At 40.5% G+C, this 13,705-nt stretch overlaps 2 protein-coding genes across 2 annotated transcripts in view; both read right to left on the bottom strand.

Annotated features, from left to right (window-relative positions):
- LOC116696787 (noelin-2) overlaps positions 1 to 2,149 on the bottom strand; it is a 24,138-nt gene extending 21,989 nt beyond the window's left edge. Inside the window, exon 1 of the mRNA XM_032527969.1 lies at positions 1,833 to 2,149. Within this exon, the coding sequence (XP_032383860.1) occupies positions 1,833 to 1,901 (69 nt within the window). The 5' untranslated portion in view covers positions 1,902 to 2,149. The remainder of the gene's footprint in view (positions 1 to 1,832) is intronic.
- Positions 2,150 to 4,328: 2,179 nt separating this feature from the next.
- The window catches only part of LOC116696816 (collagen alpha-1(XI) chain-like), a 44,435-nt gene continuing 35,058 nt past the window's right edge, over positions 4,329 to 13,705 (bottom strand). The window contains 22 exon segments of the mRNA XM_032528002.1: positions 4,329 to 5,310; positions 5,391 to 5,624; positions 6,381 to 6,449; positions 6,642 to 6,754; positions 6,952 to 7,252; positions 7,379 to 7,432; positions 7,548 to 7,583; positions 7,716 to 7,769; positions 8,240 to 8,347; positions 8,430 to 8,483; positions 9,171 to 9,224; positions 9,317 to 9,424; positions 9,509 to 9,562; positions 9,807 to 9,860; positions 9,980 to 10,033; positions 10,858 to 10,911; positions 11,123 to 11,230; positions 11,357 to 11,410; positions 11,512 to 11,565; positions 11,663 to 11,716; positions 11,828 to 11,881; positions 12,789 to 12,896. Coding sequence (XP_032383893.1) covers positions 5,164 to 5,310; positions 5,391 to 5,624; positions 6,381 to 6,449; positions 6,642 to 6,754; positions 6,952 to 7,252; positions 7,379 to 7,432; positions 7,548 to 7,583; positions 7,716 to 7,769; positions 8,240 to 8,347; positions 8,430 to 8,483; positions 9,171 to 9,224; positions 9,317 to 9,424; positions 9,509 to 9,562; positions 9,807 to 9,860; positions 9,980 to 10,033; positions 10,858 to 10,911; positions 11,123 to 11,230; positions 11,357 to 11,410; positions 11,512 to 11,565; positions 11,663 to 11,716; positions 11,828 to 11,881; positions 12,789 to 12,896 — 1,980 coding nt within the window. The 3' untranslated portion in view covers positions 4,329 to 5,163.

A 13,705-nucleotide genomic window follows, 5' to 3' on the forward strand; every position in this document is an offset into this window, starting at 1 on the left:
TGTGTGTGTGTGTGTGTGTGTGTGTGCATTTGAATTGCAAACTGATGCAACACTCCCCCCATGTGGCCAGCGGTCCCATGTCCACCTAGTGCTAGTATGCTCTAGATTTGATCAAACTTGAGAGGTTTGGAAGTACAAGATGTTCAGAGGATGTTTTATTTGATCAGTGTTGGCAGCGTTTCCATGGACAAACTCCCAAAAGAAAATCCAGCCAATGTGTGAGTATTTTGTAGTGTTTATATTATATCAACCTTCCCAGGGACTGCAGATCAATAGGAGCTAAAAGATCTGCGGAAGTATGGTCCAATTCCACAAAATATGGAAATGAACATAAAGCATGGTTAATACACCAAATAAGGGAATATAAATAACTGTATATGCTTGATATGGGCTACGCATACACAAATAATGCATACATTCCTTTTATCTGATAAAAAGTAATTCACAAAGAACAGAGAAATGTACAGTACATAGTGATGTTAGTTATGTTTAGGATCAAGTAGACCCCAGAGACTAGACTGGCTATCACCAGACCAAGCCAAGCTCAATGGATTTAGGGTGAAATCAAATAGAGTGGGCGGGGTTTACCCAGTTTACCCAGAGACCTCTCTAATGTACAAACTCTAATAAAACTCCAATGACAGAAATGGAAATAGACTTATTGGGGATTTTTAAAGAGGTGGTGCTGCATAAAATCATTGTATTTAACCGTGTTTTACGGCTACCGACACCAAACTGAAGTTATGCATTATTTCTGTAGCATTTCTCTTAAAAGGAAACGTCATTACACAATGTTAAGTATGTGTTGAAGAGGGTTTGAGGTGTCCATGACCCCCTATAGAACATTAGTGTTAATAGCTGATGTGGGAGAGCGCTTCTCATGGTAATATAACAGGACTACTATCTGCAACTCAACTACAAAAGGAACACGGCTGCTCTGTAGTGCACGCCTAGAGCGATTATGTGTCAACAATTTAACTAACCAACTTTAAATGTTTTATTGTGCCTTTGTTCTAATCAGCAGTTACATGCTCCTGCTTCCTTGTCTCAGTAAATAACCCCCAGGAAACACATGGATTATACATAAAAAGCCCTTTGGCAAATACGCTGAACTACCATGAATATTTCAATCAGCAGCACTTAAGGCTAACACAGTTGTCAAGAGATGGAGGGCCACAATAGAGCCGAAATGACAACCGAGCACTGTGAAACCATATAAAATCATAATAATAATAATAATAATATTATTATAATAATGTGTTTTTCATACAGCGAAAGAGCAAAGCAAAGTTGCAAAATACATCATAGAACCCAAACTAGAAAAGGCAGATGGATAGAAGATAAAGATTATAGTGATTTCTCGGAGTGTAAAACCCAGAAAAATGCATTCATATGTGATTTTAGGTGTAACTGGAAGGAGGACTCTCAAGATGCTGGCAAGAACTCCTCTGGGAGAAAATATTGTGTTTATCTCCTTTTTATGCTGTCAATGCATAAAACATTTCATTTCTTTGGACGCAGTGTAAAAAAGGCTCAGAAAGACCCAGGGTGAACGCAAATGGGAAATGTGCTATTTGGGAGATAAATACATTCCCCATGCAAACATGCATGCTTTAATTATGGAAATTGAAAAAACAACAAAAAAGTGCTTTGCCAAAGTGTGTATTACTACTCTGAACTTTTTCTATATTTTAAGTTAAAAATGATCCAATGTTAAAATTAGCTTCCATCGACATATAGAGATCTGATGTGAAGTTGGAAAACTGCAATCATTTTGGATTGTGATGTTCCCTTCACGGAGATTAAGAGTTGGAGTGGGGGCATGTTCTTACCTTACATGAGCAGACAGTTAACAGCAGCTGCAGCACCCAAAAGGCTTCAGGTGGACCCATCTCCATCATTTTCTCTCCTTCAGGTCTCCTGAGTCTTTACCCAGGTTTGGCTCACCGCAGGCATAAAAACCAAAAGACACGCCTGTGACCCTGCAGAGCACTTAGGAGAGACTCCAGCATCTATTTAAGGTACCAGTGGGGACTGCACGCCTTAGTTAGCCTCGGGGTTATGGGCTACTGTGGCTGGACTGGAAGTGAGTGAATGCCCTCTGGCTGTGGAAGAAGAAGTCCTGGTGTTGGCCGCATGGTGAAGAGAGCCACTCAGGCAGCAACTGGAGAGGAGAAGAAAGTGAAAGAGGGGTGTAGGGGAGGGGTTGGAGAAAAGGATAAGTATCTGGTACGTCAACACAGGCAGTGGAAATACAGTTAATGGATGTGTGGGTGCACTTGTGAGTGACAGATTACATGTAACACTGTTGGTTTAAGCCTCATGAAGTTACGTTACAGAACTAGTGTTAAAAATAATACCACTTTTGTTTGTGTGCTGTCCAATTTTGTACCATTAGATACAGCTGGGTATCATTGGAAAATGTCTTATTAAAGGTGAAACAGTTATAGTTGTTTTATTAGTCGGTCGACTGGCAGAGATTAATTGGAATCTAAAATCATTTTTTCATTTCTTTGGGGATTATGAACAGGCTTTTTTCTACAAATCCACCCTTGTTCCTATTTAACATGAGATGCCATTTCTTTTCAAATGTTAACCTAAATGTTTTCTGAACACAGGCACTCCTACAAGAACTTTTTCTAACGTTAAAGTTAATAATAGCAAAATTATGTTTTTAATTAAGACATGTCTGCCATTTTAAGCATAATAATACGTTATTACACAGAATATCAATTTAAGGTATTTTATACATTTGTCATGAAATAAAAAATGGGAAAACATATTAAGGTCAATATCAGGAGTATCAGAATAGGTTGCGCTGGGCTAATGCAAGCATTTCAGTTAGCTAGTTTACATGCTAATCTTTAGCATTGCAGCATGGAACATTAGCTTTTAACGTTAGCTACATGTTAGCATGAAATAAGTCAGAGAATCGTCACAATTATAATTTTAACCTTCGAGGACCATAAATGTCTAAGCCACGTTTTCCCATCGTTGTAGCAATAAAACTAATCAAATTTTGGACCAATTAAGCAAGAAAAGTATACATCTCGGGATGGACTATCATAGTCACGCACCGCTAACTTAACTATTAACGTTAGTGGTTTGAAACAAATAAAAAGATAAAACGTTAACCATTTTTCTTGTCCATATCTGTGGACACTGTCATTTTATCTTCAGTACACAAACTGGAAATTAATAAAACAGTGAACCTTCCCTCGGTTGAAGCTCAGAGTATAAAATATACACATTCCCGTGGTTGCTCCCGCTGATGGTCGTACATCATAGTTACCTATGATGTTACTGACTTTCATGTCACGCCATATTTAATTGCTAAAAATGCGGCTAAACAGTCCTGGTGGAGTGCTGCTTCCTCTCATTAAAGTTTCAGCAGCATTGTTACAGCAGATGTCGATAGACAGATAAGGGTCACCGCCCAAAATAGTGAATAAGCAAAGACAGGAAAAAAAGAGAGAATATGAATGATGCATCCTCAAGCTGCAGCCACAATGAATACTACACGCGCACGTACACACTAATGAAAAAGCTGGTTTTAATGCCAACACATAGTCAGCTCCCTGCCAGAAAAATATGAATAATCTTTGACTCAAATTTGACATTTGAAAAACACATAAGGTCTGTGGGCTGCTGCCCTAAACAAACTTATTTATGCCTTTATTTTAATTTAAACTCACCATTTCTGCACAAAACACTTTTTTTTTTTTAAAGATTATTTTTTGTAGAGCTGGATCCGTTTTTGCTATTCATCCTTAGGCAAACATGAATGTTTGTACCAAATTTCAGGGCAATCTATCAAATAGTTGTCGATACATTTTACTTACAACCACAAATATCAGCTAAACGAAAAGTCAGAGAAAGTCATTAGGTTTAAATTATCTCCGCACCATGACAATTTGTACCAAAGTTAATAAAGATCACCATGCAATAGCTGAAGAGACATTTACCTAAAACAATAAAACATTTCAACCTCATATTTATGCTTATGAAAAAGGGCAAAGCTTAAATTGATAGGCTTCATCCCTTGAGGACCATAAAGGACTGTACCAAAAATGATGACAATTTCCAATAGTTGTTGAGATATTTCAGTCAACTAGTGTACTGACTGAAAGACTGACATTGCCAATTCTAAAACTAGCTTTTAATTGACATGCATTAAACCGTATGCAGTCATTAAGCACCATGTAACCTTAGTAAGAGAACTGCAGTCTGAATATTATGTTTTAAAAAAAGATCAAAGTGCAGACCTAAACACCACACTGAATGGAATTTCTGGTTGAAGAGCATCAATAAAACTAAATCTCACCATATTAACTTAAATGTACATTATGTACTTTTATTAAAATATGTTACTCAGTCACTTCCCCACACAACTATGCATAGAAAGACATTGAGGCAATCATGTACAACAGCTTGTTTCTTATGTTGAAAAAATATAAAACACAGCTTTACAATATAAAAAATGCACTGCCCCAGTTCCCTTTTACAAAGAAATGTACTCTGCTAGGAGCCACATAATAGCACCGTGATGAATTACACTCCAATATCAGTCACATAACAGATAATTATAACAACAAAGTGACAACAACAAACAAATACAACACAGCAATTTGAGGTTTGATGATATTACGGAACAACATGGTGGGTGAATGTTGCTCAAATATGGCATTTTTATATTTTTTAAGATTATTCAGTGTTCGTAGTGTTTTTAGACTTGTGTATGATTATGCATAGGTGGGAAATGAGTGCATAGATCAATACACATATGAATAGACAAGAATGAAACAGTGAGAGCACCACTCACTCCTTCCAAGAGGAATGATAAAATGAAAATATGAAAATAAAAATAAAATGTGTGTAACTGAGGATGTGGTTGACTGTCACTACATGTATGCACTGCTCATGAAAACACAATATGCGAGTCAGTTGTGAGAATGTATGAGATGAATAAAATGAAATGAAGGAGAGAGAGTGAATGAATGTATGTATCACAGATGAACGTGTAGATGAAGGAACACTGTTGTAGGTAAATCAACTTATAAATATGTGGTAAGTCTTGAATGTAGTTTTCTCCCTGCATATAAAAAGTGTCCGTGGCTCTTTTTCCTATTAAATTACTCCTGTTGTAATCTTCCCCCTGTTTGGTTAACCGTTGTAGCAGACTGGGCCGACTTGAAAACCAAATTTCTGGCTCCCCTTCCCAAAATCAGCCACGGCCACGTCGATGATGGGGAGCGTGTTGGACAGCGGAGCGTCAAATTCCAACACCGTCCTCTCTTGCCCCGAGCGCGTCTACAGCAGAGAAACACATTGTATCGAATCAAAAAACAAATGTACGTGTTTACACTTGCATACATATCTGTGTGACTCACCTGACACCCGTCGTACAGCGCACTAATGTAATGCGTGTTCTCATGTGTCAGCTCCTCCCCGTTGGCGCCTCTGAAGCGCAGCGCGTGTTCGTGGCTGTAAGTGGTGGCGTGCAGCCAGGCGGCGGAGTTGAGGCAATGGTAAGTAAAGGTCTGCTTGGCCGTCGCGCTCAACAGCTGCAGGAATGTCAACTGGACCACGTGGACTGGAACGTCGTCCGACCCAGAGTAGGAAATCTGGTTACACACACACATAAAGTACACAGAAAGGTAGTTGTCTAATATGGGCACAACACTGATGACATCAACCCAAAATCCTGGTTAACCAATAAAGCAACACAATTTACCTGGAGTGCACCGGTTTATAATGCTGATGATGATGCTGTATGCATGATTGTAACACAATTTTTATGGACTTTTTAGGATTTGTTTTAGTACAGATCGACAGGAAAGAGACAGGAGAGAGCGAAAGGATGACACACTGCAAAGGGTCAGCTTCAGACTTAGGACGTTGCCAAGGTCTCAGCCTACATTGGTGGCAACACTTTAGCAATTTACTCTGAGGGGTACATTAATGCTTGTACCATATTAATCCAATCACTGTTAAGATATTTCACAAAAAAACAAATATGCCGACCTGCAGAAGGGAAAAAGGCATTAGAAAATTGGCTAAAGCTTGTTAACCAATCAGAAAACTTTACTCCATGCAGCCAATCCTGCACTTCTGGTCTGCTCATCCCTGGTGTGATCTGATTGCTGCCAAATGTCTAACTTCAGTTGATCTGATGTTTTGTCTGCTTTCAATACCCATTCAATAAAATGCTAAGTGCCTTCCTATACCCGACATGTGCTGCTGATTAGCATTCAACCACATAGGCCCCACATTTGCAGCAGTGATTGCACTATTTCACATTTTAAGTCCTTTTCCATCAAGTCTTGTATAAAAACACAAACTGACATACACTGATACCATGTGAAAACATCAAACTATACCTGTTTTCCTTTCCTGAATTTACTATACCAGGAGCCAGACTTCTCCCCTTTCCAGGCTGCTAACTTCACCTGATGGCAAACAAACAAAACAATCGGCTTCAACGTCACTGATTCAGAACACTAACAATGACAAAATGATGCTTTCACTTTTTCTGAGAAGTTATTCAGCTTTTGGCAAAGGTTCCTTTTAGCTCTGAACAATTTATCAAATGCTCAAAAAAATCCAAGTGAGCGTGTGTGTGTTTTTGCATGTGAACTAACCGACTGGAACTTCTTGTCAGGTTGCAGACACGTCTCTCCTTGTGCAGTGAAGTTACAAAACACTTTGAAGGAGTCTCTATGGCAACCCTGGTTGGGATCTATCCAGTACTCACCTGGAGAGAGAGAGAGAAAAAGAAAGAGGAGGGCAGAGGGGTCAAATAAACTCAACTACTGTTAACAACAAGAAAACCAAATGGAGAAAAATCATGCAGATAATATCAGATGGAGAAGCAGAAACGCAGGAAGCTTAGACATGCAGGCAGACAGCTGTGACATTACTAATGGTCAGAGACACAAACTGATGAAGTACCATTGGGGAGATCTGGGTGGAGGAGCCAGAGCTCCTTGCAGGTGCGGGCGGGGCTGTGGTATGTCCCTTGTGGGTTACGCAGACCCTCCACCTCTACTTTCATAGAGGTCAAAGATGCAAATACTTCCTCCATGCCTTGGCCCTCCTCCTTCATCTGCTCCGCCTGGTCCCTCTGCATCCATTCCTCCTCTTCTCCATCTAACGCCTCCTCCTCTTCAAGTGCAGCACCATCCACCAAGGTGTGAGTTCTCCTTCTCCGTCCTCGCTCTGGCAGAGGGGATATGCCGGCTGCTGGCATTCCCTGAGGAGAAGGGAGGAGGGACACAGGGACAGTGCAGGAAAAACAGATGTTTTGTTTCTGTTAATTGTCAGCTAACGAGAGTTGTATGGTTGTTGGTTGCACTACACTTCTGTAAGCAGAACTCACAGGTTGCCCTGGAGGTCCTACAGGTCCAGTGTCTCCTCTGGGACCAATTGGACCCTAAAGCCACACAGAGCAAAGGGATCACTTCAGGGTGGTAGAGAGGTATGCAGCTCTAACAATAGTGATAGTACTGACTAATTTAGTCCAATAAAACAACGTGCATCACAGTTACCTGGTTTCCTTTAGAGCCCTTTGTACCAGTAGCACCCTGTGAGAGAAGTAAAGAGTTAAAGCTAAAGACACACAGAGGGAAGATAAACAACGTCCCAGTAACCCCATGCTAACTATGGTGATGTATATTTTTGCATTTGTTGCTGTCAATATTATCTTGAATACTCACAGACAGACCCGTGGGGCCAGGGGGGCCGGGGGGACCATGTGGACCAAGTAGACCCTGATATTAAACACGAAAGAAACACAATTGTCAGATATAAGATGTCAGTAGAAATGCTGGAGGTAACTTCTACAAATGCATTGTTGTTTGTGATGAAAATGAGAAAAATCTAGAATAATTGCCAGCTTTGTCATTTAAAGACGGATTAACCTGTTGGGGCTCCCCGTGAGAAAAAAGTGTTCTCTGAGTGAATGAGTTTACTATTTTTGTCTTCTCTGTCTTTGTTTAAGATAATTTCAATCAATCATGTTGATTTGACAATTAAGTATTGAATCTGGATTATTACAGCAAGAATTATACACAAATCATACTAAACCATGAGTATAAAACCATGGCATGTATCAAACTGAATTTTCAATAGTTACACACCTAACATACTGTTATGGCAAGGCCATGAACGTACAAATTGCCTATTTTGCCAGGTTGGTAATCCAAGCTTGTGTGTATGGGTTTGGAATGTGTTTCAGCACCTCATCTCCTTTTGGACCCGTTAGTCCCTGGTTTCCTGGCAGTCCTCTGTCGCCCTTCTCTCCGATGTCTCCTGGTGGCCCTATCAGACCTATCAGACCGCCGTGGCCCTGCACAGATGTCATAGATGTGCACAGGGTCAAAGTTGAGTCAAGCTCAGAGTGAATGTTTGTGTGTGAAGTATGCACGCACCTTGTCTCCCTTTTTGCCATGGTCTCCCTTCAGTCCTAGTAATCCCGGTGGACCCTGAGAAGATGAAGTTATGAGTCAAATGTACACGTCATCACTAAGCTCTTCCAGGCATTTAAATCAAAACTGTTTTTACTGAAAAGAATAGATATAAAGAGTGAATTTCAAAATAAAGGCACATCTTAAAGATGACGATATGTATTTTGGGTTGGCAGTAGCTCAGCCCAGGGAGTTGGGTTGGAAACCAGAGGGTCGCTGGCTCAAGTCCCAGAACGGACAGAGGTACGAAGTGTGGACTGGTAGCTGGAGAGATGTCAGTACACCTCCAGGGTGCACCTTGGTACTGGCAAGGCACCGAGAGTGCCTGTGTGTAGTGTGTAATAACAACAGAGTGTTAATTGTAATTTCCCCATTCGGAATCAATAAAGAGTATACATTGTGTATCTATATTTTCACTTTGAATCAATAATATTGGATCGGTGAGGACTGAGTTGATTTTACATCTCTAGTCAAATGCAAGTTGAAATGAAGCAAATGCATATAAAACCTCATTCATGTATCACTCTGACAGAGAATATACAGTATGTGCTGGTAAAGGGTCATCCTGCTTCACCTTCATCTATTTTAACAGCTAAGGATGTGATATCATTGTTTTGGTCAAAAATCTTTTTACTTTTCTCTTAATGTCACTTGGAATAGTATTCTTTACTCTATTATGTTCTGAGATTTGATGAGTCCTCTTACCATGGGACCTGGGGGTCCTGTCTGGCCAGGTGGTCCATTTAAACCCTGCTCTCCCTGAGAGAGAGACACACAAACAGAAACAATTGAACCTACATCTTTTCTTCATGCACCACATCCACTGCTTCATTCTTCACTGTCTGACTTACACCAGGGCCGGGGATCCCTCTTAAGCCTTGAGGGCCAGGCTTCCCAGGCTGTCCCTGGGCACCTACGGGCCCTGTCTTCCCTATGGGACCTTCCAAACCGGACGCACCCTGAAACAGACGCAGAGCAAGGTCACCTTCAGAAGCTGTGAGAATTTAGATGTTGTTGTTCAAAGAGTTGTTTTTAACGCTCACCTTCCCTCCTTTCAGACCAGCCTTTCCTTCCTTCCCTGGTTTTCCCAAGTGGCCCTGTAGAACATTTTAAAACATTTTAACCTGAATCTATCGCACAGATGCATTGCACGCACACGCGCACACACACACACACACACACACACACACACACACACACACACACACACACACACACACACACACACACACACACACACACACACACACACACACACACACACACACAGGGTTTAATCCTATTCTTAACCAAACAGGAAATCAAAAAGGAGGATTCTGGGTGAACAAAAAACACACAAACCCTTCGCCCAGGAGGTCCAGATGGTCCAGGTTCTCCTGCCGCTCCTGGTGGTCCCTGTGAAAATATAAAGAAACTCTTATATACAGTCATGGAATTGGATGATGATGGAATCTGTCATTTTGTTTATGAATCAAAGAACATCATGGTGTGTGATGCAGAAGGGAGGAGCTCACAGAGTTCCCCGGGTCTCCTAGGTCTCCTTTAGAACCGGGCAGACCATCCACACCCTGATGAGGAAAGAACAATAGTGGGCAGGTGAAAACTTCTTTTGCACAAGAAAGTAAAGGTGAAGATGTCTTTATGGAAACATGAAAGCTTTTATTGTAAAAAAACAACAACCCTTATGTTTATAGTGATGTGCTAATGTTGATACAATTATGAGACATATTGAAGAAGAGTAATAAAACAGGCAGACGATGGGTTGTTGGATTTATTTATAAAACAAATTCAAAAAGAAAATGTTTCAAAAGACCCATTGCAAAAATCAAACATCCTGTCCTAAAGGTTTCTCTGTCTTAGCTGCCATGACTATTCCATAAATCTCAAACAAAATCCAAAATCCAAAATCCAAAATCATTACCTTGATGTATAGCCCGGCCGATATTAGACATTTCTAGAACTATCGGTATTGGCATTTATAATGGCCGATAAAAAAATTAATTCAATCAGAATCATTTATAATGACAAATACAGTATTCTGATAAATGAATAGCAAATAATAAAATAAAAAGGGACGGTCAACCGTGTTATGAGTGTTGGCGTTGCATTTTTTGTGCGTTACCAGAGCGCGCTCGACAATGTCCTTGTTGCCAACAGGGTGTTTTTGTTCCAAGGACTTTAAGTTTCATATCTAAGTTTGTATTTTAATACATTTTTATCAGACCTTTAATATATTTTGATGTTCCGCTGTGTCAAGGACCAAGCCCCTGCACATGGGCGCACGCTCCACCAGGGGAGGAACTCACAATGTTTCTAAAACTGCCAAAATAATTGGAATCAAAGATGAAAGGGAAGGGAAAGAGCAAGATGAGTAGAAACAGCAGGCACTCACATTGGGTCCAGCTTCTCCCTGCTGCCCGAGGTCCCCAGTGAGACCTGGAGGACCCTGAGGAGACAGACCAGTAGTACAGCATTATATTGCATAGCATTAATGGGTTTTGAATCATGTTAGCAAAGTATGTTAGTATACAAACTGTATTTAAAATGCATTGTACATTACAATGTAGGTTCAAAGTGTATTACAGAGCTCCGTGTTGCATTGTGTTGTACAGTATATATAACAGTGCAGTATTTTTTTTGGTAAGATTGTCTCTCACAGCATTGCCCTTGGCTCCATCCTCCCCTGTGATGCCCCTGGCTCCTGGAGGGCCAGCTGCTCCTGGAAGCCCCGTATCTCCCTTCTCCCCCTGGTCTCCTTTTCCTCCCTGAAGTAGCAAAAGGAGCAGAGTGAGCGATTAAGAGGGCTGGAGCAAGAGAGCAAGAGAAGCTTATCAGCTAAAGACGGTGGGAGATAGTTTGAAGACGTCTTTAATCGATCAAACAAAACTCACGAGTCTTCCTGGAACGCCAACTGCTCCAGGGTCCCCTCCCTCGCCATCCTCACCCTGAGGGAGAAAGAAATCATGTGTAAGAAGAGACTATTTGTTGGGGACCAAACATTGTCATACAATATGGACGCAAAAAGTGTAACTTGCAATTTCTTTACCTTCTCTCCAACAATACCTGGCTGTCCTATCATCCCGAGTCGACCAGTTGGACCCTGCACAACACAAGTGAAATCACATCATTCTGCAGAATTTAAAACAAGTGCTTGACTACCATAAATGATGATGCATAAACGTTACTGTGAGACTTACCTGTCCCCCAATAGGTCCTTGAGGACCAGAGGGGCCTTGTTGACCAGGTGGACCCTAAACCCGGTATGTAATGAAGGAGAAATGATAACATCAGCTTATCAATTTGTGTAAATGAAGGAAAAATGTGATGTAAACGAGGGACAGATCTTTAGGATATACACTCACCATTAGCCCCCCATGTCCACTTTCACCCTTCTCTCCTGGCAGGCCAGGCATGCCCTGAGAAAACGTGCACGCGCACACGCACACGCAAACGCACACACACACACACACACACACACACACACACACACACACACACACACACACACACACACACACAGGATTAAAGCGAAGAGCTCCAAGTTCAAACTGTCTATTCAGAAGACACCATTTCCATAGTCTATATCCTTGACGTTCCACTCATTTAGGTCGCATATCCATTGCCTTGGGCTTCCTTTGTGTTGGTGTTTTAAACTCTGGTCGGTTTACGAGGACTATGGTTAACTTTTTCTCACATCTCTGCAGGGTAAATTCAGACAGCTAGCTAGACTATCTGTCCAATCTGAGTTTTCTGTTGCACAACTAAAACAACTTTTAAATGTACACAAGTTCCACCAAAACAAGTTCCTTCCGAGCCTATTTTGCAGTGATTTTTTTTTTGTTATTTTGTTTTTGTTCAAAAGGACTTTAAGTTTCAGATTTTTATACATTTTTATATCAGAACTTTAATATATTTTGATGTTCCTCTGTTCTGTTGTGACAATAAAACAAATTATTATCATATTATTTTAGTGAGAACTCATAAATAACTACAAATACAGAAATCTGTTTATGTTTTGTTACACGCTTCTGGATTTATTTATTTTTTTAAATATATATGCCGATATATTGGAATATCATATTTTTAAATAACTAAATATCGGTATTGGCCTTAAAAATCCTTTATCTGTCGGACTCTAGCGCTTAGCACTGCCCAAGACGATTGGGATTGGTTCACAGAAATGCCAAAAAAACATTTCCACTTCCATCCCCGAATAATTTGGGAAGTAGCCACAACCCTCCTTCAGTGCGCTTTGGAGGAGGGTCTGGCAAAGCAGCACTATCATTTCCATGATTTGCATCATGACTGCTTTACAAATCTCACCTGTAATCCTATTGGTCCTTTAGAGCCCTTGAAGCCACGAAGTCCCTCATCTCCTTTGGGACCGTACATGCCCTGCTGGCCCCGGGGGCCCAGCAGTCCATCTATACCCTGTTACAAAGAGGAGAGTGAGGAGTGACTCCTTTTGACTTTAACATGGTTCAAGATCCTGTGAAAGGTTTTCTTTACCTCAATAATGGGATGTAATTCCTGTAATTCCACAAGGTAACCAAACACACCTAAGAGAACCTCTAAAGCTTGCTGCATCTCATTTGTTAAATATGTACAAAAACCTAAATTAGTTGTGGTTCTATTTCTTAGCCAAACACAATGACTTCCTCGAGTCTCTGCAGGTTGCCTGGCTACTTCATGGTGACATATGCTCATGATGACATATATAAGTAGGGTTTCCAAGTTTCTTATGCTAAAGCTAAGCTAACTGTCTCCTGGCTGTAGCTTTGTATTTAACGGACAGACATGAGAGAGATATACTGATCCTATCTTCTAACTCGCAACAAGAAAGCAAATAAGCAAAGCTAATGAAACTTTTTAATTATTCCTTTCATGATTAATGCATTATGAATCCAAGATAAATATTCAAAACAGAGTTATAAAAGCCAGACAGTGAGCGTGAAAAACAGCATCTAACTAGGTTTTCTCAAAATAATAAATGTTAATTTGTGGGACTTTTGGGATTCACGAGCTTCTCCCCATATTTGTGCTTCGGTGTGATTTGAGGTCTTTCAGTTTTCAAAACACTTAAAGGTGCCCTGTTACACAAAACCATTTTTACTTGCATTTACAAAAAAAATATGTTAGGTCCATATGTGTTTGTATTATGTTGTGAATGGGAAAATGAACTTCTACATTCTGTTAGCTCTAGCCACTGAAAAGCAATAAGTGGAGAAATCAGGCCAATT

This window comes from Etheostoma spectabile, chromosome 2 (genome assembly GCF_008692095.1).
Source record: "Etheostoma spectabile isolate EspeVRDwgs_2016 chromosome 2, UIUC_Espe_1.0, whole genome shotgun sequence".
Classification (NCBI taxonomy): Eukaryota; Metazoa; Chordata; class Actinopteri; order Perciformes; family Percidae; genus Etheostoma; species Etheostoma spectabile.